The sequence below is a fragment of the Taeniopygia guttata genome, chromosome 25 (assembly GCF_048771995.1).
Source record: "Taeniopygia guttata chromosome 25, bTaeGut7.mat, whole genome shotgun sequence".
Taxonomy (NCBI): domain Eukaryota; kingdom Metazoa; phylum Chordata; class Aves; order Passeriformes; family Estrildidae; genus Taeniopygia; species Taeniopygia guttata.
Genome location: NC_133050.1, coordinates 7,091,220 through 7,118,415, shown reverse-complemented (window position 1 = coordinate 7,118,415; position 27,196 = coordinate 7,091,220). Strand labels below are relative to the sequence as shown.

The following is a 27,196-nucleotide window of genomic DNA, read 5'->3' as shown; positions in this document are numbered from 1 at the left end:
CGGGTGGGGACAGCGGGGACAGCTCCGTGTCCCCCGTGTGTCCCCGTGTGTCCTGAGTGTGTCCCCGTGTGTCCTGCGTGTGTCCCCCGTGTGTCCTGAGTGCGTCCCCGTGTGTCCCCGTGTGTCCTGCGTGCGTCCCCCGTGTCCTGAGTGTGTCCCCCGTGTCCCCCGTGTGTCCCCGTGTGTCCCCATGTGTCCTGCGTGTGTCCCCCGTGTCCTGCGTGCGTCCCCGGGTGTGTCCACGTCCTCCGCGTCCCCCCACTGGCCACACTGTCACCGGCCGTGGCCACCCCTGGGGACGCTGCCGCCCCTCAGGGACACTCCGGGGACACCGCGGTGTGTGTCCCCAGGGCTGCCGCCACCGCCCCGGGGACATCGCCCCCTCTGTCCCCGCCGTGCCGTTCCAGGCCGTGCCAGCAGGTGTCACCCCCTGCCCGGCCCCTCGGGACCCCCGGAGTCCCCCCACGAGTCTCGGGGGTGTCCCCATGTCCCCCACCCCTGCCGTGTCCCCAGGGTCCCCTCTGAGCAGCGGTGACACTCGGGGACCGGAGCCTGAGCGGGACCCCGGGGGCAGCTCGGCGCTCCCAGTATGTCCCAGTAACTCCCAGTAACTCCCAGTAGCCACTCGGGCGAGGCAAGTGGCCACGCTTTGGCGCGGGTGACAGGTCACCGCTCTGGGGACAGAGGGGACACACGGGTGGCCGCCACGCCGCACACGCGTGTGCAACGGGGGGGGGTCTCGGGACGAGAATTGCACGCGGGAGCGCGCCCCGGTAACGGGGGGGGGGGGGGGAGCCACCGCCGTGCCCGCGCACACGCGCGTGCAAAGCCCCCCCACCCCCGGCAGTTAATGAGGATCATCTCATTAACGGGGATTAACGCCTATCTATAGCGCGGCCGCGGGGGGAGTCCCGCGGGGGTCCCGGTCCCGCCCCCGGCCCCGCTCCGGCCGGTGCCCGGTCCCGGCCCGTTCCGGGGCGGAGCCGCTCGGCACCGAGCGCGGAGCGGAGCCGGTACCGAGCGCCGGGGGCCGCGAGGGGCGGCGGTTGGGGGATGCTGGGGCGGGGGGTGCTGGAGGGGTGGGACGGGGTGGGTTTGGGGTGGGTTTGGGGTGAGTTTGGGGTGGCTTTGGGGTGTAGGTTGGGTGTTGTGGGGTGTTTGGGGCAGGGGGTGTGTAGGGTGCTGTGCCGGGGCTTTTGGGGCGGTTTTGGGGTGTTTTAGGGCTTTGCGTGGGACGCTGACTGTTGTGAGGGTGTCGTGGGGGTGCTGCAGTGTTGGGGGGTGTTTTGGGGTGCTCTGAGAGCGGTGTCGGGGTGTAGGGGGGCGTTGTGGGGTGCTGTACAATGGGGCGCTGGGGCTGCTCTCCTGTTCTGGGGGAAGTGTCCCGGCACTTCTGGCAGCAGCTCCCGGAGCACTGGGAGCACTGGGAGCACTGGGAGCACTGGGAGCGCTGGGGGCACTGGGAGTAGTGGGAGCACTGGGAGCACTGGGAGCACTGGGAGCACTGGGAGCGCTGGGGGCACTGGGAGCACTGGGGGCACTGGGGGCACTGGGAGTAGTGGGAGCACTGGGAGCACTGGGAGCACTGGGAGCGCTGGGGGCACTGGGAGCACTGGGGGCACTGGGAGCACTGGGAGCAGTGGGGGCACTGGGGGCACTGGGAGCACTGGGAGCACTGGCACGGGGGTACTGGGGGCACTGGGAGCAGTGGGAACACTGTCCCCACACTGTCCCCACACTGTCCCCAATCCACCCCCCACCCCCGTGCCTCAGTTTCCCCCCGCTCGCAGCCCGGGGCGGGGCGGGGGGGTCGCTCTCAGCCCCACCCGCCATGCCGGGGGTCCCGCTGCCCTTCGTCGTCCTCCTCCTCCTCCTCCTGCTCGCCGGGACCCCCGCGCAGCCCTTCCCGCGGGACCTGGCGGCTCGCAGCACCGTGGGGCTGGCAGGTGAGCGGGGCTCGGGGGGGCTCCGGGGGGCTCGGGGGGGTCACCGGGGGTCTCACCGCCTCCTCCCGGTGCAGCCACCGCCGCCTACCCGCGCTTCGGGGGTCTCCGGGGGGACAACGGCACGGCGCGGCTCGGCCTCGACTTCCAGCGGATGCTGCGGCTGAACGGGACGCTGCTGGTGGCCGCCCGGTGAGCCCCGGGGCGCGGCTGCCGTGCGTGAGCATCCTCGGCTGTGCTTGTGCAAGGATTTGCACGCCCCTCGCATCTTGGCAGTGCCCGTGCCCCGCCGTGTGTGACCCCGCAGTCCTCCCTGCGTGTCACTGGCGTGTTGTCCCGTGTCCCCTTGCACACCCCGTGTCCCCTTGCACACCCCCATCCCCTTGCACACCCCCATCCCCTTGCACACCCCTCACCCCCTTGCACACCCCGTGCCCCCTTGCACACCCCCCGTGTCCCCTTGCATATCCCCATCCCCTTGAACACCCCGTGCCCCCTTGCACACCCCCTGTCCCTTTGCACACCCCCTGTCCCTTTGCACACCCCCCATCCCCTTGCACACCCCCTGTGCCCCCTTGCACACTCTGTGCCCCCTTGCACACCCCCATCCCTTTGCACACCCCCACCCCCTTGCACACCCCCTGCCCCCTTGCACACCGTCTGCCCCCTTGCACACCCCCCGTGTCCCCTTGCACACCCCCCATCCCCTTGTACACCCCTGCACCCCCTTGCACACCCCGTGCCCCCTTGCACACCCCGTGCCCCCTTGCACACCCCGTGTCCCCTTGCACACTCACCCCCTCCCCCAGGGACCACATCTACGCCTTCGACCTGCGGCAGGACCGGGGGACGCTGTACCCGGAGCGGGTAAGGGGGGGACAGGCACAGACCCTGGGCACAAGGGGGGCGCAGGGGGTGCCCACCCACGTGCCCGCCCACCCACCCCCGTGCCCACCTGCCCCGGCAGCACCTCACCTGGGAGCCGCAGGACCGGGAGAACTGCGCCATGCGGGGCCGGCGGCAGGTGATTTGGGGCCGGGGGATTTGGGGGCGCAGCAGTTCGGGGCGCAACACAGTGGTGACGCCACGGTGTCCCCCCCACCCCGTGTCCCCACACGCAGGACGAGTGTCACAACTACATCCGTGTGCTGGTGCCCCGCGACGCCGAGACCCTCCTGGCCTGTGGCACCAACGCCTTCAGCCCCCTGTGCCGCACCTACCAGGTGGGGTCCCGAAATTGGGGGTCCCGAAATTGGGGGTCGCAGCTTGGGGGGGTCTCAGCCCCCTCAGGGCGGTTCCCAGGTGTGCGATGAGCGTGGAGGTTCTCGGCCGTGTCCGTGCCGGGGTTGTGATTTATTGAAAAAAACATCTGGATATTGATCTGGTACCGATATCCAACCGTGAGGGACAAAAACTGGCGGTTTAAAGTTAGAAAGTGTGTGCGGGACAGCTCCTAAATATACACCGTGATTATAGAGCTTTTATATCTATATTTTATACTTTTTATCTATACTTTAGCTGTAGTTTTTATCTGAACAAAATACAAATACATATTCATCATTTTGGTACATCCCATTCCCCACTTCATACGCTGATCACTCCCAAAGCCATTCAGCAGGTGTGGCTTGTCCCTTTCATGGGTTGGTGTCCCTTTCATGGGTCGGTGTCCCTTTCTCCCAAAATGAGGAAGTTAATTAATTCTTCCTCCTTCTGACTTTTTACCTTTTCAATGCCAATTTGACAACTGAACTCTTGGTAGAACTCCCATTCCTCATCTTCAGTTGGTTTCAGAACAGAGGAGGCCCACGATTGTTTTATGTTCCTAAAATCTATTTATCAGTTTATATTCTTCATTATAAACCCAGCTAACTAAACATTGTGCTGACAAGCAATCAGTTATTAGTTAACCCCTAACTCCTAACTTCATCAAGCCCTACTCATTCATTATTATTATTTTAATTAACTCTAGCGAGGCTTATTTCCAACTAAAATCTTATCTCCTCTAAAAATCTCTAAATTCCTTAAAATGTACCTGTCAGCTGGGGGTGGCACAAAGGGGTGCTGAGCACTGGGGGGGTCTCACGGCCTCTGGGTGTGTGTCCCCCTCCCCAGGTGGGCAGCCTGGCACAGCGGGGCGAGCAGATCAGCGGCCAGGCCCGGTGCCCCTTCGATGCCAAGCAAAGCATCGTCGCCCTCTTCGTCGGTGGGTGCTGGGCAGGCTGGGGGGGGCACGGGGGTGGTCCTGGGGGGCACGGGGGTCACCCCAAGTGTCCCCCCCGCAGATGGCAGCCTGTACTCGGCCACGGTGGCCGATTTCCAGGCGAGCGATGCCGTCATCTACCGCAGCCTGAGCCCCGGGCAGGCGCCGCTGCGCAGCCTCAAATACAGCTCGCGGTGGCTGCAGGGTACCCGAGTGGGGCCTGGGGGGGGGACAGGGGTCTGGGGGGGTCTGGGGGATGGGATGGGGTACAGGGGTCTGGGGGGGTCTGGGGGGGTGGGGGTACAGGGGGTCTGTGGGATGGGATGGGGGTACAGGGATGGGATGGGGGTACAGGGGTCTGGGGGGGTCTGTGGGGATGGGATGGGGGTACAGGGGTCTGTGGGGGTCTGGGGGATGGGGGTACAGGGGTCTGTGGGGATGGGATGGGGGTACAGGGGTCTGTGGGATGGGATGGGGTACAGGGGTCTGGGGGGCTCTGGGGGGATGGGGGTGCAGGGGGTGTGTGGGGATGGGATGGGGGTACAGGGGTCTGTGGGGTGGGATGGGGGTACAGGGGTCTGTGGGGGTCTGTGGGGACGGGATGGGGGTACAGGGGTGTAGGAGGGTGCAGGGTAGGGGTTACACGTAAGGAGGGATGTGGCAGAGTGGGGCAGGGGGACATGGGGATGGAGTCGGGGCTGCAATCTGGGGGTACAGGGGTCAGGGTGCAGGGGAGGGGCTGAGCACAAGGGTGTGGGACAAGGACGGGAGGTGGTGGGGGCTGATGGTCCCTCCAACCTCCCCTGCCCCCCCCCAGAACCCCACTTTGTCCAGGTCCTGCCCTACGGCCCCTACGTCTACTTCTTCTTCAGGGAGGTGGCAGTGGAGCTCAGCGCCCTGGGCAAGGTGGGTCTGGGGATGGGGGGCACAGGGAGAGCCCCCGGGGGGGGTCGGGGCAGGGGAGACTCCTCAGCCCCTCACCGTGGGAACCCAGGGGTTCCCTCTGGCTGCCCTGGGACCCTGGCAGGGGTCAGGAACCCCCTGGACAGAGCCCCCAGAGACACTGGCTGTGATCTCTGGCCATGGAAAAGAGTTTTCAATCTCACAGGATGAATTACCAGCTCTGAGTGTTTGAGATCAGTAATAATTAACTGTGGCACGGGTGCAAAAGTAAAATTTTAGGATTCTAGATGAGGGGTCCAAAGGGGACAAGATGGAGGAAATTGGGTGTGCCTTGTCCTTTTCTCCTTCTTCATGCCCTCCATGTTTCACTGTGGTGTTGGCATTTTTCTGTGGGTTCAGGCTGGGGACACACTGTCCAACGTAGGTGACAGATATTGGCACGTTATTGTAAATCCAGCACAGGTAGTTTGTGGTATTTAATGTTTGTACCATCCCACTGAGGGCAGAGCCCCACACGCTGCCCTGCAGGACAGAGCTGCGGCAGGGCAGCAGAACATGTTAGAGATAAACAGAATAAACAACCTTGAAACAGCACAGATGAATTATGATTTCTGCTTTGGCAGCGGGGCTGAAAGACAGAGACTTTTACAATCTCGGAATCAGACGCCCAGAGGTGCCCAGGTGCCCTGGGTGGTGACCCCGAGGGCGTGCAGGTGCTGAGGCGGGTCCCCGTGCAGGTGTTGGTGGCCCGGGTGGCCCGGGTGTGCCGCAACGACCGCGGCGGGTCCCCGCGGGTGCTGGAGCGGCGCTGGACGTCCTTCCTGAAGGTGCGGCTGCAGTGCTCCGTGCCCGGGGACAGCGTCTTCTACTTCGATGTCCTGGAGGCTGTGACACCCCCTCAGAGCCTGCACGGGCGCCCCGCTGTTCTCGCCCTCTTCGGCACCCAACCCAACAGGCAGGGACGTGGGGACGTGGGGACATGGGGACATGTGGGGATGTGGGGTCATAGGGATGTGGGGACGTGGGGATGTGAGGACATGGGGCCGTGGGGTCATGGGGACATGCAGATGTGGGGACAGGGTGATGGTGACATGAGTAAGGACTCACACGTGCACATGGGGCTTGCCCAGGGGGACATGGGGATGGACTCACATGGGGACGTGGGGACACAGAGGGGCAGCAGACAGGGAAACAGAGCATGGGGACACACCCGGGACACGGAGGAGCCCTGGTCAAACCAAAGCCATCCTGTCCCCGCCTTGCTGTCACCGCAGCATCCCCGGCTCGGCCGTCTGCGCCTTCTACCTGGCAGACGTGGAGCGGTCGTTCGAGGGTCCCTTCGCCGAGCCCCGTGGGGCCACCTGGACCCCAGTGCCAGAGGACAGGGTCCCTCAGCCCAGGTACCAGCCCAGGTACCCCCACCCCACACCGGGACACCCCCGGGGGCCGCAGACGCCGCGCCCCAACGCCGGCTGTGCCGCAGGCCGGGCTGCTGTGCCGGGATGGGACCCGCTGCCGGTGTTGTCACCTCCGGGGACTTCCCTGACGAGACGCTGCTGTTCGCCAAGGAGCACCCGCTGCTGCACGGCGCCGTGCGCCCCGCGGGCGGGCGGCCGCTCTTCACCCGCACCGGCACCAGGTGCAGGGACGGGGCGGCCTCGGGGACAGGGTGGCCTCGGGGACAGGGTGGCCTCGGGGCTGGGATGGACTTCTGGATGGAGTGGCCGTGGGGACAGGGTGGCCTCGGGGACAGGGTGGCTTCAGGGGTGGGATGGACTTGTGGATGGAGTGGCCGTGCGGACAAGGTGGCCTTGGGGACAGGGTGCCCTTGGGGACAGGATGGCCTCAGGGCTGGGATGGACTTGTGGATGGAGTGGCCGTGGGGACATGGGGACAGGGAGTAACCCACGTGAAGAGGTTCAGGGTGTGAGGACGCTGCGGGGTGGGGACGGTCCTTGCCCAGGGCTCCCCGTGAAGGGTGTGTGGGGCCATGAGAAGGTGCAGGAAGCCCCCGAGCAAAGCCCAGCCCCAGCCCGGCTTTGCGAGGCCGTGTCCCACCGCAGGCTGACCCAGCTGGCCGTGGACACGGGCGCGGGGCCCCGCGGGAACCAGACCGTGCTGTTCCTGGGCGCCGAGGACGGGCGGCTGCTGAAGGTCCTGGCAGCTGCACAGCACCCCGGGGGCACCCCGGGGGACAGCCGAGAGCCGGGGGACAGCGGGAACAGCAGTGCCAGGACGCTGCTGCTGGAGGAGATCAGCCTCTACGACCCCGGGCGGTGAGGGGCGGGCATGGGGTGCCCAGGGCTGGGGTCTCGGGGGGTGCTGGGGGCTCCTGGGGGCCATGGGTGCTGGGAGTGCTGGGGAGCTGGGGGGCACTGAGGGGTTGGGGGTGCTTGGGGGTCTGGAGGGTGGGTTCTGGGCACCGTGGGGCTGTGAGTGCTGTGGGGGTTTGGGGGTGCAATGGGGGTCTGGAGGGTGGGTTCTGGGCACTGTGGGAGCTGGGGGGCACTGAGGGACTCTCGGGCACTGTGGGGCTGTGAGTGCTGTGGGGTTTGGGGGTGCAATGGGGGGTTCTGGGCACTGTGGGGCTGTGAGTGCTGTGGGGTTTGGGGGTGCAGTGGGGGTCTGGAGGGTGGGTTCTGGGCACTGTGGGGCTGTGCGTGCTGTGGGGTTTGGGGGTGCAATGAGGGTCTGGAGGGTGGGTTCTGGGCACTGTGGGAGCTGGGGGGCACTGAGGGGCTCTCGGGCACTGTGGGGCTGTGAGTGCTGTGGGGTTTGGGGGTGCAATGGGGGTCTGGAGGGTGGGTTCTGGGCACTGTGGGGCTGTGCGTGCTGTGGGGTTTGGGGTGCTGGGGGGCTGTGCTGTGCTGACCCCGGGTGCTGTCGGGTGCAGGTGCCACAGCCCGCGGGGTGCCGGGGTCCCCAGCCGGGTGCTGGGGCTGGAGCTGCACCCGCCGGGCCGGGAGCTGATCGTGGCCTTCGCCGGGTGCCTCCTGCGGCTGCCCCTGAGCCGCTGCGGCCGCCACGGCTCCTGCCAAGGGTGAGCGGGGCCGTGGGGAGCTCGGAACGAGGGTGGGCAAAGGCAGGGGAGCGTGCAAGGATGGGAGCGTGCAAGGGCGGGAGGGAGTGTGCAAGGGACGCAAGGATGTGTGAGGTCACGGAAGTGGCACAGGGACACGGGTGGCAGCTGCATCCCCGTGTCCCCGCAGGAGCTGCCTGGCTGCCCGAGACCCCTATTGTGTCTGGCTGCCCTCCAGGGGCTGCGTCCCCTTCTCCGAGGACCTTCCGTGAGTGTCCCTCCCAACCCCGACCTCCTGGGGCCCTGCCCCGTGCGGGGACACACTGGGGACAGAGGGTGATGTCCCCTCTGTGTCCCAGGAGTGGCTTCCAGCAGGACGTGGAGGGATCCCTCGGGATCAGCGGGACCTGCCAAGGTGAAGAGGGGGAGCATGGGGGACACTGGGAATGTTTGGGGATTTCTGGAGACACCAGGTCCTGGGGGATGCAGGTGGTACCACAGTGACACCGGGGTGGCTCTGGCACACCTGGGTGATGCCAGAGGATGGGGAGGACGTGGAGGGGACACGGGTGGCTCCAAGGGACACGGGGGAGCCTGGCCCGACCCTGCTCTGCTCTCACAGGGGCTGCAGAGGACAGTGACGAGGATGGAGACCTGGCCCACGGTCAGTGACATTGTCTGGGGACCCTGGGGACCAGGGAGGGACATCCCAGGGGTGGGAGAGACACCCCAGGGTTTGGGGAGGGGGGCACCAAGGACTGCAGAGGGACTGTGGAGTCGGGAGGACCCCAGAGACAAATATGAGTCCCCAGGGGTGGGATAAAGATCACAAGGGTGGAAAGGGGACCCCAGGGAAGGAGAAGGACCCTGGGGTGGGGGGACCCCGGGAACAGGAGAGAGGTGAGGGGGGACCCCAGGAATGGGAGGGGCACCCCAGGGACGGGACTGGGGGGATCTCTGGGGGGATATCACCCTCCCGCTGGCCCCGGGCTGACGGGTGCTCCCGCAGGGGTGCGGCAGCCCGGGCCGGGGCTCGAAGCGACCGTGCCGGTGCCGGTGCTCGTGGGCTGCGTGCTGGGCGCCTTCGCCCTGGGCGCCCTGGCCAGCGGGCTGGTGGCCACTTGCTGCCAGCGCCCCGCCGTGCCCAAGGCGCCCCCGGAGCCGCCCTACGCCCCGCGGAGCCCGGCGCAGCCGCCGGTGCCCCGGCTGTACCCCGCGCTGCCGCGGGACCCCGCCGAGCCCGAGCCCCCCGAGCCCGACCGCCCCGCGCAGCCCCGGGAGCCCCGGGAGCCCCGGGAGCCCCGGGAACCCCGAGAGCCCCGGGAGCCCCGGGAGCCCCGGGAGCCCCCCGGGCCGGTACCCCCGGGCAGGGCGGCCCGGGAGGCGCCGCCGCAGCGGCTGCCCGGGGGCTCGGCGTGGCCGGCGACCCCTCCGGGCAGCGGCTCCTTCGCCAACCGGGTGCTGCCTCGCCCCGCGGGCCCCGGGCCGCCCTTCGGTCCCCACGACCGGGCCCCGGTGCGGCTGGACGTGCCCCCCGACAGCCCCCCGGCCCCGCGGCGGCCGCTGGCACCGAGCCGCTCGCTGGGCGGGACCCCCGCCGGTGCCCCCGGGCCGCCGCGGGGCCTCACCCGCATGTACTCGCTGGGGACACCGGGGGCGGCTCCCTGGGGACCCGGTGCCCCGGAGCGCTCCGTGCCCGTGAAACCCCCCGTGCTCCCCAAGCCGCTGCTGCTGCCCGCGGCCCCGGGCCGGCCCTGAGACCCCCAGCCCTCCCCTTCCCCGGGGCAGGGTCCCGCTGCCCCAGCTCCCGTCCCCGTGGCACCAGCACAGTCCCCCCCAGCAGTGACAAGGGCTCCGCGTCTCCCATCCCCCTGGTTTTGCTTTTTTGTTATTATTTTCTAATTTATTTTCTGTTCGAGGGGGAGTGGGAGTTGCCGTCACCACCCCTTGGGGACACCAGGAAGGGGGACACATGGCCCAGCCCATCCTACTGTGTAGGACCAGGGCTGAGCTGGGGCACCACAACAGTGGCACAAGATTTTATTAAAAAATACACAACAAAAAATGAGCATAAATGTTGACATTTCTGCATTCCAAAGCATTGCTAGAAAAGAAGAAAAGCCTTTATGTTCTTGTCCCAGCACTCAGAGAATCTGTCCCCGATTTCTTCAGTGATCAAAACAATGTGATAAAGGTCCAGATTAATCAAATAATTAGATTTGTCACAAGGAGGGGATGGGGTGGAAGGGACGGCGCCCCACGCTCAGCCCGACCCCCAGGTCTGTGCTCCCCCTTCCTGGGTGTCTGCAGAGCTCAGATTTGGGATAACTCAAACCACTCACAGCCAACAGCAGGGAGACACGTGTCCAATTAACCCCAAAGTGTGCTAATTAACCCCAAAGTGTGCTAATTAACCCCAGACCGTGCCCACGGGAGGGCACACACAGGGCTCTCCTGCCCACGCTGGCACGGATGCGATGCCAGGCCCGGGAACGGCGCGGGCAGGAAAAGCCCTGACACGGCACAGCCCGGCCGGGACTCCCGTGGGAGGGAATTTACTGACCAAAAAATGCTGCTTTGGGCTTAAAAAGCTCCTGGTGGTTTTTCTCTGGAAGAGCTGGGTTTGAATTCCAGGCAGAGATCAAATCCTCCTCAGTTTTGCTACACGGATCCTTCCAGAAATTAAATCAGGGGATTCCCCTCCAAAAGGTGACAACATCCTCAGCTTTATTTCCTACAAAAATAACCCAAACCAGTTCCCATGAGCCCTACGGACTTTTTATTTTTCATTTCCTCTTCCAAAGGGGAAGATTTTTCCCCAGCTGAAGGGATTTTTTGGCAAAATCACCTGTTTTGGGGAGAAGGATGGCAATAACTGAGGGCAGCAGTGGGGAAGGCACAATACAGATCGGCTGCATGTTAAAAAAAGGTTTTAGTTCTTTAAAAAAAGAAATTTTAATTTAAAAAGTGACATTTGTATCTCCAAAGAAAAGCAGACTCCCAGACTGCCATATCTGGATTTCCATGTGCCACCAGTTTACAGCACTGGCCAGTGTGGGAATTAGAATATTTGCCTAAATATTGTAAGACCAGGGAAATTTTTTATTTTGGGTGTTTTCTTCTTGAAACAAACAGGTGAAGGATAGTCTTCCCTGAGAGTGTGAGATGCTTCATGTGAAAAACATTCAATGTTGCCTCAATCTAAAAATTAACAATTCTGGGAGAAGAAAATGATGGATAAAAGGGGAAAAAAATACCTTCTACACCTCTGCAAATATTTAAAGCAACACGCCAAGAGAATATTTTTGTTGCCATTGCAGATCTGGTCCCTGGGATTTGCAGGTCCTTGCACAAGGTCTGTGTTCAGGCTGGAATTCCCAGGCAGCTCAGCACTAATCCAGCTGCTTTGGCACACTGGGATTTCTTCCCATTCCCAACAATGCAGGTATTGACATCCCAGAATAAGCCGTGGGATCACCTGGCTGGGTGGAATTTTGTGGAAAAGCTTCGGATCTATGCAGGGCAAAGTTTTAAAAAAGTTTTTGGCATGGCAGGAAATGGAGGCTGGAGGGGGCACTGCGGGAGCAGCCCCGGATTTGACCAAAAGGAGAGGGAAAAAAAGGAATTTTCCTTTCTAAGTGCCAGGATTAGGAGGTGACAGTGTCATTAGGTGGCTCCAGGCTGGTGGGTGAAGGTAGGTGAGATCCTACCCGAATGAATTTCAAAGGTTGGAAAGAGGTGGAACCAAGGTGCAAGGAAAAGAAAAGAGTTACCAGCGATGGAAAGTTGGGAGGGAAATGAGAAAAACGTTTTTCCTCCTAAAAGAGGGATGAGGAGCTATTCCTGCTGTGTTGCTGAGACCTGGATTATGCCCAGCTTCTACTGGGAATCCTGAATTGTCCCAGTAAAACCCCTGAGCTCCAGCCAGGAGTATCCACCTCGTGTTCCTTGGAGTCATCCACTCTTTGTTCCACTCCTTGCCTCGCAGGAGGAGGCAATTCCAAGTCTGAAATATCCAAGTGTTTCACCCCAATGGGGCTTACAGAATCCAAAGTCAGAAATTTTCATCTTAAAAAGAACCACTTGAGGAAAAAAAAAGTATAATTTTGATGCCTCAGTAATGGAACTTCCAGCCCAGACAGGGTGAAGGAGAGGAATAGAAAGCTCTCCTGGATAATTCCCGTCTCTAAGCCCCCAAGCTGCTTTAAGCACATGCAAGAGCTGCACATTTCCAGAGAGTAAATATTTTAAATCTGTAAACATGAGTTTTTGCTTTGGGAAGGCAGAGTTTGGCCAAGCAGGGAGGAGAAAGCTCATGTGAGTGACTGAAGGTAGCGCCACCTAAACAGTTCTCCCTTTGTCTTCCTGGTGGGTCCCAAGCCAGGAATGATTTGTAGTAATTTGGCAAATAATTCAGAATAATTAACAGCTTTAGAAAATTGTTTTTCAGCAGGGCAAGTCTGTAAACAGACAGAACTGATGTAACCCGTCTCCGTGCATGCATTAAAGAGCTGCTCTGCTTCCTAATCCTCTTTTCCTGCCCCGAAGTTAATCCAAATAATCGAGTATCCCTGGGACACGCTGGAAGAATTGGCGGTAGTAGGCAAGGCTGGGGAATGACATCCCTTGAGGAAACAAAACAGAGCTCTGGAGCTGTGCCCTGCTTTGCTGAACACCATTTGTATCTGTCTCATCAAATAACGAGATTACAGTGCCCCGGGCGGTTTAATGGGCGGACAAGGCGGGCTGAGGCTGATATGAACGGCCCAGGATGAAGTTGTAGAGAAATGATGGAGTAACGGGTTGGAGTTGATGATTTACTCCCAGGCTGGGACGTTCCCCACAGGATAAAGGAACAGTCTCTACCAAAGAGACAACAACTTGGTATTCCTCCTCCTGAGGGTGTTGGGCTTCCAGGAAAAACCCAAAATATTCAGGTGTGGTTGAGGTGGCGCTGACAGAAGCCCCAAGGACACGCAGACCCCGCAGGCTCACAGGAGCTGGAATGTTTTCCCTCTGGAACTGAAGCTGCTCCTCACCTTGCTGCTAGGGGCTGGCAGGGACAGGTGGCTCCGGGCACAGTGGCACTCGGGTGGCACAATCCACAGCTGCTGCTTCCACCGCTTCCTCCCCTCTTACCCTGGGAAATAAAGCAAACACAGAGAAAAGAGTCAGGGTTTCCTTCTCTCTTCCTTGAATAGAAACTGAAGGGGAAAGGCTCCAGTGTGTGGCTTGAGACTCCTGGGATTGTGGAAAACAATGTGGGAATACAGTAGGTTTTAGCAGGAGAAAGAAAATAACACTGCTACAACTCAGCAAAACAAAGTTTTCAGGGTAAACCCAGCGTAGCTGGAAGGTCCAAACAACCTCCAAGATCACCAAGTCCATTTGAAGGTCAGATTGGAAGTGTTTTCCAGCCTTAATAATTTTATTTTGTGCACATTAATAAGGACCAGCACACAAATTAAAAGCCCTGGAATTGGAGGCAGCAGTTCAGCGGCCCTGGCTCTGCAAAGCTTCCTTCCCTGCCCCTTCCCTTGGCTGCATCCTGCTCCCAGTGCAGGAAACTGGGACCTGACCTGTGCTGGGTGCCAGAGAGGAAAACACTCGAGCACCACGGGTCAACAAATCAGAGCTGTGGCACCAGCAGCTTCAAGAATTTAAATCACTTCTCTCTAGACTCTAGGAAAAAAAAAATGCTTACCTTTGGGGAAGAGAACGGAATTGAGAAGTGAGGGGATTAGATAAACTTCCACTTTATCAAATTCCTAAATCCAAAGTTAATTAAAGGTCAAACAGCATAAGAGACTATTTAAAACAAAACACAAAACAACACAAACCTTTCTGTACGAAGGGGTTATCAGAGCCTCAACATGGGGACAGGAAACATTTGAGACAATTTCACTCTGAACTATTTATCCAGGATTGTGTGTTCCAATCAATCCATTTCTGTAGCAGTGGGTTTCCATTTTTATTATTTATTTTAAAAAATAACTATTAAAGCACATCAAGGGCTGCATATGGCAAGATCAGACATGGTGACTCATTTAAAACTTAATAAGAATTAAGTTATTTCTATTGGTATCCATCAGTGTTTCTTTAATTAAGTTTGAACTGGGATTGAATCAATCAATCACCCAAAAAGCACGCTCACTGCAGTGAGATATTGACTGAAATGAGATAAACAAGCCTTCTCAGCCCCAAAAACAATGTTTCTTCCTGCAATTGACCATAGTAGCTCCTATTCAATGCAAACTCCGTAAGAACGGGACAGGAAATTACCCAAATGGGCGCAAGCTCAGTGCTGAGAACCCACAATTCCTCTTTAAAAGGGAAGAAAAGAGATCCTGTTCCTCAGCCCTGGTGTAGATCAACAGATTATAGGCACACAGAGGGAAGTTCACCTAAAGTTCTTCTCATTTAACCCTTGCAACCTGTTTTTTTCTCTCTTCTTTTACCTGATTTAGCAAGTTTGTCAGGTTTTTTTTCTTAGAATACTTGGGTTGGCAGGTGAAAACAGCCCAAGGCTGGAGTTTTCAGCACCTTGTAACCAGATTTTGCTTTAGCCCAGCTAAAGACCCTTGTTCCCATTAAAAAAAAAAAAAAAAAAAAAAAGACAAGAAAAGTCTTTATCTGGAAGTGGTTTTGTTACGATTAAAGTGGTTGCTGATGCCATCTCGTGGGAAATACAAAATTTACCTCTCCGAGCAGCAGACACGGCTGTTCCTGAGCCTTTTCTGGGTGGGAATGTCAGGATCTGGGATTTCAAAAGTACTCTCTGATTACTAAGCAAACATTCACACAAGTGAACAGTCCCACTTAACCAAAGAATTGCTCACACGCAGAAGTGTTTGCAGGTTGAGGCCAAAAAGCTTCCCAAAACTTTTCAGCAGCCTCAAGACTGCAGAGAAGCAGCAGTTTGGGTTTCCCCAAATGCACAAAATTGACTTAATGAGTGATTAGAAAAACTGGGATTACTCAGAAAGAATTTGCACTTAGAACCAAGCTAGATGGGTTTTCCCTGCCAAAATAAGGCTCAAGGAATAAGGGGAAACCTAATTATTCCCATCTAATATGGGACAGAATAAATAAGGAGTAACCTACACATCCCTTAGACCTGCTTATCCAGGAATTTCCTTACTCAGTGTTTACACAAAGCAAAACACTCAACACTGGCGGTGAAGAGCAAAGCAACACGGTTCCACTCTCAGGATTTGGCAGAGGCAGGAATTCTCATTATTCCTCTGTTGCAATCAGGCAAATCCATTTTCTGCAGACCTGGAGCAAGGCCTGGCCAGGCCCACCTGGCACTGGAACCACCTTTATTTACACCAGGGGTAGGATCCTCCTCCCTTACCTCGCCTGGTGAAAACATTCAGGGTCAGGAAGAGCAGCTGGGCGTGTTTGGCTGCATTTCAGCACTTTTACTTTCCTAAATACCCATCTGCCCTCTACTGGAGACCAATCTTAGGGTTTGTTTGTTTGGGTTCTTTTTTCCCATGGTTTTCATACTCGAGGTCCTCCAAGACTTTACTTGAGGTGGTTTTGGCGTTTGCTGAAGGGAGGAGATTGAGAACTCGCAGTGGTATTAAGAATGAAGGGCAAGCTGGGATGTTTGTGATAGGATTTGCTCTCTGGGCGAGCATCCACCACACGAGGGGTCCCCCTTCCTCAGACCCCCAAGACCGTAGACCTTCCCCTCACGGGGGTCCCCAAAACCCCTCACGGGAGTCCCCAAAACCCCTCACGGGGGTCCCCAAAGGCCCTCACAGTGATTCCGCCATCCTCACACCCTTAAATCGCCCCTCTCAGAGGGTCCCCCAGCCCATTCCCTCACTGGAAGTCCTCTGAACCCCTCACAGGGGTCCTCCCTCCTTAGACCCCCCAAGATCGCAGCCTTGCCCCTCACAGGGGTCCCCAAAACCCCTCATGGGGGTCCCCAAAGGCCCTCACGGGGATCCCCCATCCTGAGACCCTTAAGATCGCCCCTCTGAGGATTAGCCAGCCCACTCCCTCCCTGGGAGTCCTCTGAACCCCTCACAGGGTTCCTCCTTCCTTAGACCCCCCAAGATCACAGCCTTGCCCCTCACAGGGGTCCCCAAAACCCCTGACGGGGATCCCCCATCCTGAGACCCTTAAGATCGCCCCTCTCAGAGGGGCCCCCAGCCCACTCCCTCACTGGGAGTTCTCTGAACATCTCACAGGGGTTCTCCCTCCTTAGACCCCCCAAGATCGCAGCTTTGTCCCTCACAGAAGTCCCCAAAGCCCCTCCGGGGGATCCCCCTCACAACGCCCCGCCCCTCCCGCCGCCGCCTCACAAAATGGCGGCCCCGGCAGCGAGCCCGTGAGGCGGCGGAAGGATTTAGGACCTGTGACAAAAGAGTCCTCCGAGGCGGCGCAGAAAAATCGAGCTGGCCCCGCACTCGCTGTGCCGCAGCGGGAACTGTGCGGAATGCGGGGATTTCTCTCTTTATTTTCTGCGCCGTTCTCCCCGCCCTGAGTCGGAGAGGCCTGGCAGGGGAGTGTTTTCCTCTGGCGGAAGGATACCAATCAGTGGTGGCTCTCCGTGACAGAGGCTGAGGTCCCTGGAGTTAGATCCGGCAGAGGCGTTTTTGCGCCAAGTATAAAATGGCGGCGGCGCCTCGCTGAGGCGGTGTGCTTTAGATGTCCTTTGGAATTTTAATATCCAGGATTTGTAAATTTATTTGTGTTTAGATATGTGTATTTCAGTAGCTTGAGCATATCTGTCCCCCGAGTCCCTTCCAGTCCAGGGTTTAACTCCCCTCAGGCTGCCAAACCCCCCTCTCCAAGGTGTGTTACCCCTGACTTGCCCAAAATGTCCTTTTTTTGAGGTAAAATTGGAGCTCTGGGGCCTATTTCTCCTCTGGGGTGTTTTCCTGTGAGGATTGGAGAAGCCGAAGTGTAAATAATATCCTTAATGTGCTTATAATAATCTTTCAGGCTTAGTTTTTCCACACTTAAGTCTTCCACAGCATGTGCGAAAACACGGGTGAGTTCCCAGCTCACTGTAAAGAGATTTGAGACATTTTAATGCTAAAGACCTTGTCAGTCTACATGTCCACAGGAATGTGTATGTTTTGAAGTGATTTTATTTAAACTTTCATAATAAATACTTCTCCTGCAGGTTTTCCTAGCTGGGAACACAGAAGTCAAACAGCTCTGCAGAGAAGAATTTACATTTTTCATCTCTGGTTTTACACAGATGGTTCAAAATCAGCACACTTGATTATTTCTGCAGATTACAGGAGAGCTGCATCCAATCTTCGTAGTAGAATGCAGATTTTTTCCAATTTTTTGCCTATTTCTGGCACTTTTTAAGTGCTGCCTCAGCCATATGCCCCCCAACTCTCAGGATGATTTTGGGATGCTTCACATCACTTCATCCCAATCAAGCCCAAAAAAAAGCACATTCAAGAAGACAAATCAATCCCAGAAAACAATCTTGGGGAGGGAAAAAAAACCCCACAACTATTTAAAAGACAAAAATTATTCCAGGTTGGGTTTTTTCCCCCAATTTTAAGCTGATGCTCAGAAATAAACCTCAGCAGGTGAAAACCTCCCCGGAGAAAACTCAAGGCTTCCACTTGAATGAATGCAGCATTGTTTGTTGTTGTTTTTAAAGGGTTTGATTAAGGGGGTGGAAAACCCGAAATATTTTCATCTGGGGGTAAGATTAATCTTTCAGCTCTGCCCCATCGCCCTTCCAGACCCTACAATGTACCCAGCATCTGTCCCAGTCAGGAGTTGCACTGGGAATAAACCATGTGGAGCATTAAAAAGGATAAAAAAAATCAAATTTGGGGCAATAAACACCCAGCCTTGACCCCACTAAGCAAGATCAGTGCATTTCCATGTCTATTTACCCTCCTGGACATATTTTTTTTTCTGCTTGGGCTCGCACCACAAGGCTCAAAGTGATTATTTTTCTCAAGAAGAAGATATCTCTACCTCTTCCACCTTGCATTCCCGAGGGGAAGGTCAAGGGACAAAGAGGGATTTTGAGAAATTGGGCCAGGGGAGCACAGAGGGTCGATGCTTTCTGCAAAACGAGGGCGATTCCCATTGCTCCTCAATTGCACAAACGAGTTTCTTAAAAAAGCACACGAGAAATTGTCACACAGGGCGGGGACAGGGCGGGTGGCACCTCCCAAACCCTCTGGGAACGGAGAGGGGCAATGTGGGGGCTTTTTTTGCCCCCTCCCCTCGTGTTTGCCACCGTTGTGATTCCAGGGGGAAAACGGGGAGAAGGGCTGGAGATTTTTGGGGAGCCCATCACCGTTGAAGCCGCAGTGAACTGCTGAGTGAGCGAGGAATGGCAAAACTGCCCAGAACCCAAAAAAACCAAAAAAAAAAAAACCAACCCAACAGCCTCCAAACTGACAACAAAACCAAATCCTGGCATGCCTGGCGGAAAAAGAGAGAGCAGGGGGGGTGAGGAGGGGCAGGGAGGGCTTCAAATTAAATCGAAATCTAAGGAGCTGATGCTGGCAATGGGAGCTCGCCAGAAGTTAAAGCTGTTGAACTGCAGCAGAGTGTCCTCTTCTGGGGACAGGTCCTGGCTGTCCCGCTCGCCGAGCTTGGCCAGGCCTCCCTTGGGCGTGTAGAGGGCCATGTCTGCGAGCCCCAGCCCCTCCAGCTCGGCCATGTCCAGCCGCGGGATCGGCATCCTCCAGTAGATGAAGGAGTCGTACTGGCTGCTGATGGTGTCCAGCATTTTCAGGCTGGGAAAGAAGAGAAAAGCTCTACCAAAGACACAAGAGTTGCCCCAAAGTGGCCAGAAATCCGGGTGTTGCCATGTTGACCCTGCCCCGTAGGATAATCCCCTAAAAAGCTGATAAACCCCTAAAAAAGGAGTTGATGGTGGAGGAGAGCATGGGGTTGTGGAGGTTTGACTCTAGGCTGGGTCTAACTGCAGGTTTGGTTTTATCCCCACCCTTCTCTGCGCCGAAATTCGGAAGGGGCCCAAGGGATTTGTCACGCCGTGCCTCAGTTTCCCCGGGCAGGGTGGGGATTATCCCCCTCCCAACTGCTCCTCCTGAAATCCATCCTGCCGGCTCTGGGGAGCAGAGGTGGGAGAGCAGCACCCAAACAAACCCTTTTCCCACACCTCCACACCTTTCCCGTGCCGAATCCCCTCGGAGTGGGCAGTGGGGAGGGGTCCCTGTGCAGCCCCCTCCCCCCGATCCCACCCCATCCCTCCCTCCCATGAGCGAACCCTCTAGAAAGGGCTGGAAGGAGCATCCCCACCACACCCCACCCATCCCTGCCCGTCCCTGCTGCAGAATTCCCCCTGCAGCCCCACCCCATCCACCAAAAAATTGGGAAAGGGCAGGAGGAGAGGTGGATCAGCTTCTTCAGGCGGGAGCTGAGTCACTGCCCGGCTTCTCCCCGGCAGGGCTGTGTCATTCACCTCCTCGAATGGCAAAAAAACAGCAGACTAACCCAAACCATCCTCATTTCCCCGCTAATTCCCCGTTTTAAATCTCGGAAATCAGAATTCTCAAGGATGATTCAGGCATATTTTGGATCGTGCCCTGTCTGTGCGATGAGGGTTGGTCAGCTGCTAAATTTAAGGTTTTGGATGTCACTCAGGGGCTGTGAAAGCTCCTGTGTCACCCCCGCCGGGTAAACTGAGCCACAGGACTTTAAAATAATCTCTTCCCTGGGAATTTACCCCTGGGAGGTCCATCCCTAGGGGTCTGTCTGTGAGTTTTTGCAGCACGACAGCAGAGAATTATTAATGGTGTTGCGGACATGGATTTTTAAGCTCCAAATGTTGGAGAATTGGAGTTTAGTGACAAGAGAGGGGAAAAGAGAGTTTAGTGACAAGTAAAATAATAAAATATCTAGTAAAAGGGAATGAACGTCAGGGGGAAACCCCTCTCGTTTGGCGTGTCACCCCTAAAAAAGAGCATTTCCCACGATCTCAATGTGCTCTGCTCATCCCATGGAAGCAAAACCACCTTTCTCCACTTAAATCCCGGCTGGCTGTGGCTCATTTCCCCCCCATCAAAAAAATAAAAAAAAAGAAAAGAAATTCCAACAAAATCCTCCACCCAAACCCTTCCCGGAATAAAAGCATCCTCTGGCATCCCTTACCTGCGCAGGGCTCGGTGCCGGCCGCGCTCTTTGTGCCGGGGAGCCGCGGGAGGAGCAGCGGCGCTTTTGTCTGCGGGCTCGGCTGGGTCTGCAATGCAGCCCCTCCGACTGCCCTTCCTCGTGCGGGAGGATGATGATGGTGATGATGATGATGGCAGATGAGTCAGCGGCTCCCACCCGCGCCAGGGAGGGGGAGGACGGCAGGGGCGGGGAGTGGGGGGGATGCTGCGCGCTGGACCCCCGAGCCGAGGATATATTAAACCTGAAGCCTTCAGCTCCGTGTTGGGAGGAATAATTTAAGGTCTGCGAGGAGCTGAATAAAATAAAATATAAATAAAATAAAATATTTATTTTACCTGCATGGGAAGATCTGGGGTGCTGTGGTATCCCCAAACCTTGGGAGGGCACTGTGCAGGTCAAACACAGGGAAATCCGGCTCAAAGAAACCCCCCAAAATTATACACATATCTATTTTTTTAAGTTTTTTTTTTTTTTAATCTGAGACTGAGAATATTTAGTCCTAAGGTCACACAGCAAAAATATCCCAGCTTGGTGACCAAAGCCGGACGTGGAACTGGAAATAGAGGGAGACACCCCAAACTGGCATCAATCACTGCCAGGGCTGAGGGGGGGCTTCACCCAGGGTGGGTGGGGGCACCTCACACCCCACTTGCCCCCACAGCTGACGCCGGGTGTTGGAGCTGTAACAAAGAAAACCCCGATGCAACCCCTCAGACCAGGGAATCTCCCTGCCCCAGCACCACTGAGACCCCAAACACCCTTTTTGGGGGGCACAGGCCACATCCATCCACCTGAGGGGCTGAGGGCAGCCCTTGCCCTCCTCTCCCTGGGCTTTGCCTGAGATCAACATTCTTTTGGTGCTTTAGGGTTTTTTTTCTTTATTTTCCTCCCTGTTCCCTGTGCACAGCTCATTTCTGATGGTGCCAAGCTGTTCTGCCAGTGCTCGGCTTTCAGCCAGACTATTTCTGCCTCCTCTTCCTCCTCCTCTACCTCCTCCTCTTCCTCCCAGCACGGTAACGGGCAAAGAGGATCCCATGTTCCTGCTCCAAAATAGACCCTTGGTCTCAGCTGGGCCCCTGCAGCACTTGGCACGGGGAAAATTCCATCTGGGAGTCCTCTGAAGGATGCTGATCCCTCCAAGGGCTTGAGCTGCTGGTTTTGGGGGTACCCCAGGCCATGGGGTGAAGTTTGGCTGAGCAGCCTCAGAAGAAGCTGGATGTCACCCATCTCCTTGCTCTTCGAGGTCTTGTCACCTGCTCACATGTGACAGCCCGAAGACTGAGATGTCCCTCTGTGGGAAAGGACCTGGGGCTGAACCCCCACGGGGACGTAGCGATGAGGGCACTGCTCCGAGCCCCGCGGTTTTGGGAGGGCTGCAAGGGGGACAGGGTCCTCTGGCAGCACAAACACCAAAAAAAAAAAGGCTCTTCAGCTGAAACGAGTCACAAACACTTGGGGTATTATCAGCCAGGGCCACCCGATGGCTGGGGACAGGCGTGGGACAGAGACCTGACTGAGTGGGGACAGTGCTGCCTTGTTCAGGGTTTCTGGAGTGGGAGCAGTGGGGATGGTTGGGATTTGGGGGCTGACACGGGAAGGGACACTCTGAGGCTCACACAGGGGCATCTCCTGGGTGGTGGCCGTGGCAGGACTGTGGTGGTGGCAGTGGCAGGACTGTGGTGGTGGCAGTGGCAGGACTGTGGCGGTGGCAGTGGGTGGTGGCAGTGGGTGGTGGCAGTGGCAGGACTGTGGTGGTGGCAGTGGCAGGACTGTGGCGGTGGCAGTGGGTGGTGGCAGTGGCAGGACTGTGGTGGTGGCAGTGGCAGGACTGTGGCGGTGGCAGTGGGTGGTGGCAGTGGCAGGACTGTGGCGGTGGCAGTGGGTGGTGGCAGTGGGTGGTGGCAGTGGCAGGACTGTGGCGGTGGCAGCAGCCCACCAGATGTTGTGCAAGCGGAAGGGCACCGAGCCTGAAATGGTGAAACCACTCAACACCAGCTGCAGGGCGGCGCTGGGGGGGTCCCACGGCCCCCATTGCTACCGGGACCCCCATTCCTACCGGGACCCCCATTCCTGTCGGGACCTGGGCCCCCATTCCTACCGGGACCAGGACCCCCATTCCTACCGGGACCCCCATTCCTACCGGGACCCCATTCCTACCGGGACCCCCATTCCTAGCGGGACCCGGGACCCCCATTCCTACCGGGACCTCCATTCCTGCTGGGACCCCCATTCCTACCGGGACCCCCACTCCTACCGGGACCCCCCCTCCTACCGGGACCCGGGCCCGCACCCGGCAGTGCTGGCGGTGCCCGGGGAGGGCGCTGTACCGGGGCCGGGCCGGGCCGAGCCGCGCCGGGCGGCGGGAGCAGCGCCGCGTCCGCACCGGGCCACGCCTGGGGCTGCGAGCGGCCACCGGCACCGGCACCTCCCGGCCACGCCTCGGGCTGCGAGCGGGGCACCGGAACCCGCACCGGGACCCGCACCGGGACCGGGAGCCCCGAGCCACGCCTGGGCTGCGAGCGGGGCTCCGGCACCGCCACCGGGAGCGGGGCTCGCACAGGGATCGGGACCTGCACTCCCGGGCCGCGCTCGGGGCCGCTGCGAGCCGGACACCGGCAGCGGGACCGGGACCTGGACCTCCGAGCCACGCGTGGGGCTGCGAGCCGGACACCGGACACCGGCACCGGGACCCGCTCCCGCGCCGGGACAGGTAATGGGGCCGCCACCGGGACGGGAACGGGCGGGTGCGACCCTGCGGAAGGGCCCCCGGAACCGCCGTGGGAAGGCGGAGAGGGCACCGGGATCGGCACCGGAACGGGAACGGGAGCGGGACGGCGGGACGACCCCCCCCCCCCGCAGCCCGCCGGTGCAACCGGGGAGCCCCGCCGGGATCCGCACCCTGCCGGTTCTCCCCAGCCCCACCGGGATCCCGCGGCCTGCCGGGTCCCACCAACCCCGGCAGGACCCCCGGGGTCCCGGACGCTGCTGGGACCCCCGAAGCGCCCGGAGCCCCGCGGAGCAGCCGCTGCCCCGGGGGTCGCAGCCGGGACCGAACCTCGCCAAGCAAATCCCCCTTTGCCGCCCCATCCCGGGGTCCCGGGCCCGCAGCCGGGGCACCCCAGCACTCCCACCCCGTCCCCCCACGGGGGTCTTCCCCCCGAGCTCCGGGAGCCCGCAGCGGGTCCCCCGGCAGCGGGTGGCCCCAGTGCGGGGGGCTCGGAGCGGACCCCCCTGCCCGGAGCCCGCCGGTGACGCAGAACCGAGCGGTGCTTTCCCAACCGGGAAGTCATTTCGGCCGTGCCGGCGGGGCCGGGCCCAAAGCCGCCCTGCCCGGGCCCACCGAGCGGCCCCGGTGGGCTCAGCCCGGGCACGGCACATCGCCGGGGTGGGTGCGGGGGGCGTGCGACCCCTCGGAGCGGGGATGGGACCGACCGGAGCCGCCGGGACCGGCCCCGCCGTCGCCCTTTGGAGGACGCGAGGCCCCGGTGGGTACCGGAGGGGCGCTGCGGGCCGGGGGTCGTGGCCGTGCGAACCGTGGAGCTTTCTCCGGTGGCTCGTCCTTGGCCGAGCTCCCCACGGAGCCCCGGGAGCGGCTGCTCGGGGGGCACCTCCCCGGCGAGGTGGGCACCGACCGGGACGTGTCGCAGCCTGCCCGGTCCCGGTGCTGCGCTCGCTGGGGACGGGGACGGGGACACGGGCACGGACACGGGCACAGACACGGGCACGGACACGGACACAGACACGGACACGGGGGTGCTCTGGTTGTGCCAGGCTGGCCGTGGTGGGGGCAGCACAGGGGGCAGCCACCCCACGGGTGCACGGGAATGCCCGGTTACCGGGGGATTCCGTGGGGTCCGTGGGGCAGGGCCGGGGATGGGGCCGTGCCGGGGCTGGTGGGCTCGGAGCAGTTTTGGGGGGCTGCCCCGCGGCCCCGCTCCCCCCCGGCACAGCAGGAAGTGCGGCCGGACTTTGGTCCATCCGGCGGCACCGGCGGCGGAGGAAGGAGCTTGTCCCGTTCGCCGTGGGTCTGGCACCCACCGGCCGTGCCCGGGGGCTCTCCCGTGGCTGACACCGGGCTGAGCTCCGGCCACGGCCCCTCGTGGGCGGGTGAGTTCCCTGCGTGCCGCCGGGTGCTGGTGCGGCAAAGGAGTTGTCTCTCCTTGGCACGAGTCAGCCCCATTTTGGGGGTGAACCCCCCTTTTCCACATCTCCTTGCCCATCCAGGCAGTACCGTGGGAGTTTGGGCTAAAATCCCACCAAGTCCCTGCTTATTTCTCGCTGTCTGCACTTCAAAAGCTGGAGCGGAAGAGCTCAGGCTCCGGCCCCTTTTCGGAAAGGATATTTATAGCTGCTGGCTCAGGGAGTTGGGATTTGCCAGGGCTGCCTCCATCCCCCCCATCCTGCCGCAGCATCCTTCAGCTGTGTCCTGCCCCGCAGCGGGGCCACGGCCTGGCCCCGATCCAGCCCTGGCCGTGGGGACAACTCTGGGGGTCTCTGTGCGATGCCCAGGGGTCCCTGGTACGTCTCTGACCTCTGGGACTCCCTGGGGATCTCCTTACAACGACAGGTATCCCCTTGGATGGTCTGGGTGTGACCCCAGGGGTCTGCTGGCGGCTCTCTGCTTTTTCTTCATTGATGGGAAGTTGTTTTAGGATTAATTTGGGGAGGTCAGGCTTGGCAACATCGCTCTCCCTTCCCGCTCACAGCCAGCTGCTCCTCTCCACGCTGTGCCACCCCGGCCAGGTGTCCCCATGGAGTGACCCAGCGCAGGGTCCCGGCAGCTGTGCCAGCGCGGGGGGACGCCGGCTGCCAGCACCGCGAGCATGAGCGACTTCTGGCACAAGCTGGGCTGCTGCGTGGTGGAGAAGCCCCAGCCCGTGAGTACCTCCCCTCCCGTGCTGCCATGTGGGGCAGGGCTGCGGGGTCAGCGGGGTCAGCGGGGTCAGGGGGGCTGATGTCCTTCTTCCCCTTGCAGAAGAAGAGGAGGAGGCGGATCGACCGCTCCATGATCGGGGAGCCCATGAACTTCGTGCACCTGACGCACATCGGCTCCGGGGACATGGCGGCGGGAGAGGGGCTGCCCATGGTACCCCACGCTGGGGGGGCTGGGGCTCGGCCTTGGGGTGTTGGGTCTCAGGGATGGGTGACAGGTGGTGGTTTTGGGGTGGTAGAGTCTCACAGTTGGGTGGTGGATGTTGATTTAGGGGTGCTGGGTCTCAGGGTTGGGTGGTAGATGTTGATTTAGGGTGCTGGGATTCAGGGTTGGTGGTGGGTGTTGTTTTGGGGTGCTGGGTCTCAGGATTGGGTGGTGGGTGTTGTTTTGGGGTGCTGAGTCTCAGGGTTGGGTGGTGGATGTTGATTTAGGGGTGCTGGGATTCAGGGTTGGGAGGTGGGTGTTGTTTTGGGGTGCTCGGTGTCTGGATTGGGTGGTGGGTGTTGTTTTGGGGTGCTGGGTCTCAGGGTTGGGTGGTGGGTGTTATTTTGGGGTGCTGGGTCTCACAGTTGGGTGGTGGGTGTTGTTTTGGGGTGCTGGGTCTGAGGGTTGGGTGGTGGGTGTTGTTTTGGGGTGCTGGGTCTGAGGGTTGGGTGGTGGGTGTTGTTTTGGGGTGCTGGGTCTCAGGATTGGGAGGTGGGTGTTGTTTTGGGGTGCTGGGTCTCAGGATTGGGAGGTGGGTGTTGTTTTGGGGTGCTGGGTCTGAGGATTGAGTGTTGGGTGTTGATTTAGGGGTGCTGGGTCTCAGGGTTGGGTGGTGGGTGTTGATTTAGGGGTGCTGGGTGTCTGGATTGGGTGGTGGGTGTTGTTTTGGGGTGCTGGGATTCAGGGTTGGGAGGTGGGTGTTGTTTTGGGGTGCTGGGTCTCAGGGTTGGGTGTTGGGTGTTGTTTTGGGGTGCTGGGTCTCAGGGTTGGGAGGTGGGTGTTGTTTTGGGGTGCTGGGATTCAGGGTTGGGTGGTGGGTGTTGTTTTGGGGTGCTGGGTGTCTGGATTGGGAGGTGGGTGTTGTTTCAGGGTGCTGGGTCTCAGGGTTGGGTAGTGGGTGTTGTTTTGGGGTGCTGGGTCTCAGGGTTGGGAGGTGGGTGTTGTTTTGGGGTGCTGGGTCTCTGGATTGGGAGGTGGGTGTTGTTTTGGGGTGCTGGGTGTCTGGATTGGGTGGTGGATGTTGTTTTGGGGTGCTGGGTCTCAGGGTTGGGAGGTGGGTGTTGTTTTGGGGTGCTGGGTCTGAGGGTTGGGTGTTGGGTGTTGTTTTGGGGTGCTGGGTCTCCTGGCTGGGCGAGGGGGTGGCACAGGTGGGTGACAGGGCCTCTCTGCAGACTGGAGCTGTCCAGGAGATGAGGTCCAAGGGCGGCCGGGAGCGACAGTGGAGCAACTCCCGTGTGTTGTAGCGTGTGAGTACCAGGCCGTGGCACCTCCAGCATCCCCTCAGAGCCACCACCTCTGAGGAACACCCAAGGGAGCCACCTCTTGGGCGCTCCCATAACCCCTCCTCTTGGATTTTGCAGATTCCTGGCTTTTTCAGCCCAAACTTGAACTGCCTGATCCCCCCGCTGGAGGAGAAGCTGACCTCGAGTGCTTTAACCCCGCGGTATTTATGCAGCACCATCCTCGCCCAGCTCCCGGTGACTTTGGGTCGTCTCCCTCTGGAAAATCCCTCCTTCCCGGAGGCCCTGGCCGGTGACACGGGGAGGGAGCGGGGACAGCAGCCCCCATCTCCTGCCCCGCCTGGAAAGGACACAGCCACCCCCCTGAAACGTGCCAGGAGCTGCCAGGCGCAGCCCACGTGTCCCAAACTCTCCCAGTTTTCCCTTTTCCCACTCCTTTGTCTCCCATGGGCTGCGTGGTGGTGCCTCAGTTTCCCCAGGGAATCACTCATGGTGCAGAGGCAGATTTGATGCCTCCCAGAACATCACAGAGGAGCAAAACCAGGATTAAGCCCTGGTGTTCTGGCGCCAAACCAGAATTAAACCCAAGATGTTCTGGTGTCTAACCGGGAT

The 27,196-nt window shown here is 59.6% G+C and overlaps 3 protein-coding genes across 5 annotated transcripts; 2 read left to right on the top strand and 1 right to left on the bottom strand.

Moving 5' to 3' along the window:
• Positions 1-808: 808 nt before the first annotated feature.
• SEMA6C (semaphorin 6C) lies at positions 809-13,225 on the top strand. 3 transcript variants are annotated; one of them, XM_030291196.4, is made up of 18 exons: positions 809-1,013; positions 1,774-1,946; positions 2,021-2,135; positions 2,753-2,810; positions 2,911-2,967; positions 3,065-3,166; positions 4,056-4,146; positions 4,226-4,348; positions 4,961-5,049; positions 5,784-6,001; positions 6,321-6,446; positions 6,530-6,685; positions 7,110-7,322; positions 7,940-8,086; positions 8,256-8,333; positions 8,425-8,480; positions 8,688-8,729; positions 9,075-11,296. In XM_030291196.4, exons 2-18 carry the CDS (start codon positions 1,832-1,834, stop codon positions 9,821-9,823), a joined length of 2,535 nt encoding a protein of 844 aa, XP_030147056.4. In that variant the 5' UTR covers positions 809-1,013; positions 1,774-1,831; the 3' UTR covers positions 9,824-11,296. The 3 variants fall into 3 exon arrangements, with proteins under 3 accessions (XP_030147056.4, XP_072774515.1, XP_072774516.1); XM_072918414.1 differs by lacking the exon at positions 809-1,013 and having other exon boundaries at positions 1,633-1,946; XM_072918415.1 differs by lacking the exons at positions 809-1,013; positions 9,075-11,296 and adding an exon at positions 11,386-13,225 and having other exon boundaries at positions 1,634-1,946.
• A 3,932-nt stretch (positions 13,226-17,157) lies between these two features.
• MLLT11 (MLLT11 transcription factor 7 cofactor) lies at positions 17,158-20,378 on the bottom strand. Its single transcript, XM_030291406.4, has 2 exons — positions 20,186-20,378; positions 17,158-18,807 (listed from the first exon to the last, which is right to left on the bottom strand). The coding sequence occupies exon 2, from the start codon at positions 18,798-18,800 to the stop codon at positions 18,540-18,542; it is 261 nt and encodes an 86-aa protein (XP_030147266.2). The 5' UTR covers positions 18,801-18,807; positions 20,186-20,378; the 3' UTR covers positions 17,158-18,539.
• A 2,142-nt stretch (positions 20,379-22,520) lies between these two features.
• CDC42SE1 (CDC42 small effector 1) lies at positions 22,521-26,846 on the top strand. Its single transcript, XM_072918485.1, has 5 exons — positions 22,521-22,916; positions 24,913-25,083; positions 25,182-25,292; positions 26,516-26,590; positions 26,705-26,846. The coding sequence occupies exons 2-4, from the start codon at positions 25,030-25,032 to the stop codon at positions 26,585-26,587; spliced, it is 237 nt and encodes a 78-aa protein (XP_072774586.1). The 5' UTR covers positions 22,521-22,916; positions 24,913-25,029; the 3' UTR covers positions 26,588-26,590; positions 26,705-26,846.
• The last annotated feature ends 350 nt before the right edge of the window (positions 26,847-27,196 follow it).

Coding starts and splice junctions, on each gene's coding strand:
- SEMA6C (XM_030291196.4), top strand. CDS start 1,832: ATGCCGGGGGTCCCGCTGCCCTTCGTCGTCCTCCTCCTCCTCCTCCTG. Junction 4,349..4,960: donor CAGCTCGCGGTGGCTGCAGG/GTACCCGAGTGG, acceptor GCCCCCCCCCAG/AACCCCACTTTGTCCAGGTC. Junction 7,323..7,939: donor AGCCTCTACGACCCCGGGCG/GTGAGGGGCGGG, acceptor TGTCGGGTGCAG/GTGCCACAGCCCGCGGGGTG.
- MLLT11 (XM_030291406.4), bottom strand. CDS start 18,800: ATGCTGGACACCATCAGCAGCCAGTACGACTCCTTCATCTACTGGAGG.
- CDC42SE1 (XM_072918485.1), top strand. CDS start 25,030: ATGAGCGACTTCTGGCACAAGCTGGGCTGCTGCGTGGTGGAGAAGCCC. Junction 25,084..25,181: donor TGGTGGAGAAGCCCCAGCCC/GTGAGTACCTCC, acceptor TTCCCCTTGCAG/AAGAAGAGGAGGAGGCGGAT. Junction 25,293..26,515: donor CGGGAGAGGGGCTGCCCATG/GTACCCCACGCT, acceptor GCCTCTCTGCAG/ACTGGAGCTGTCCAGGAGAT.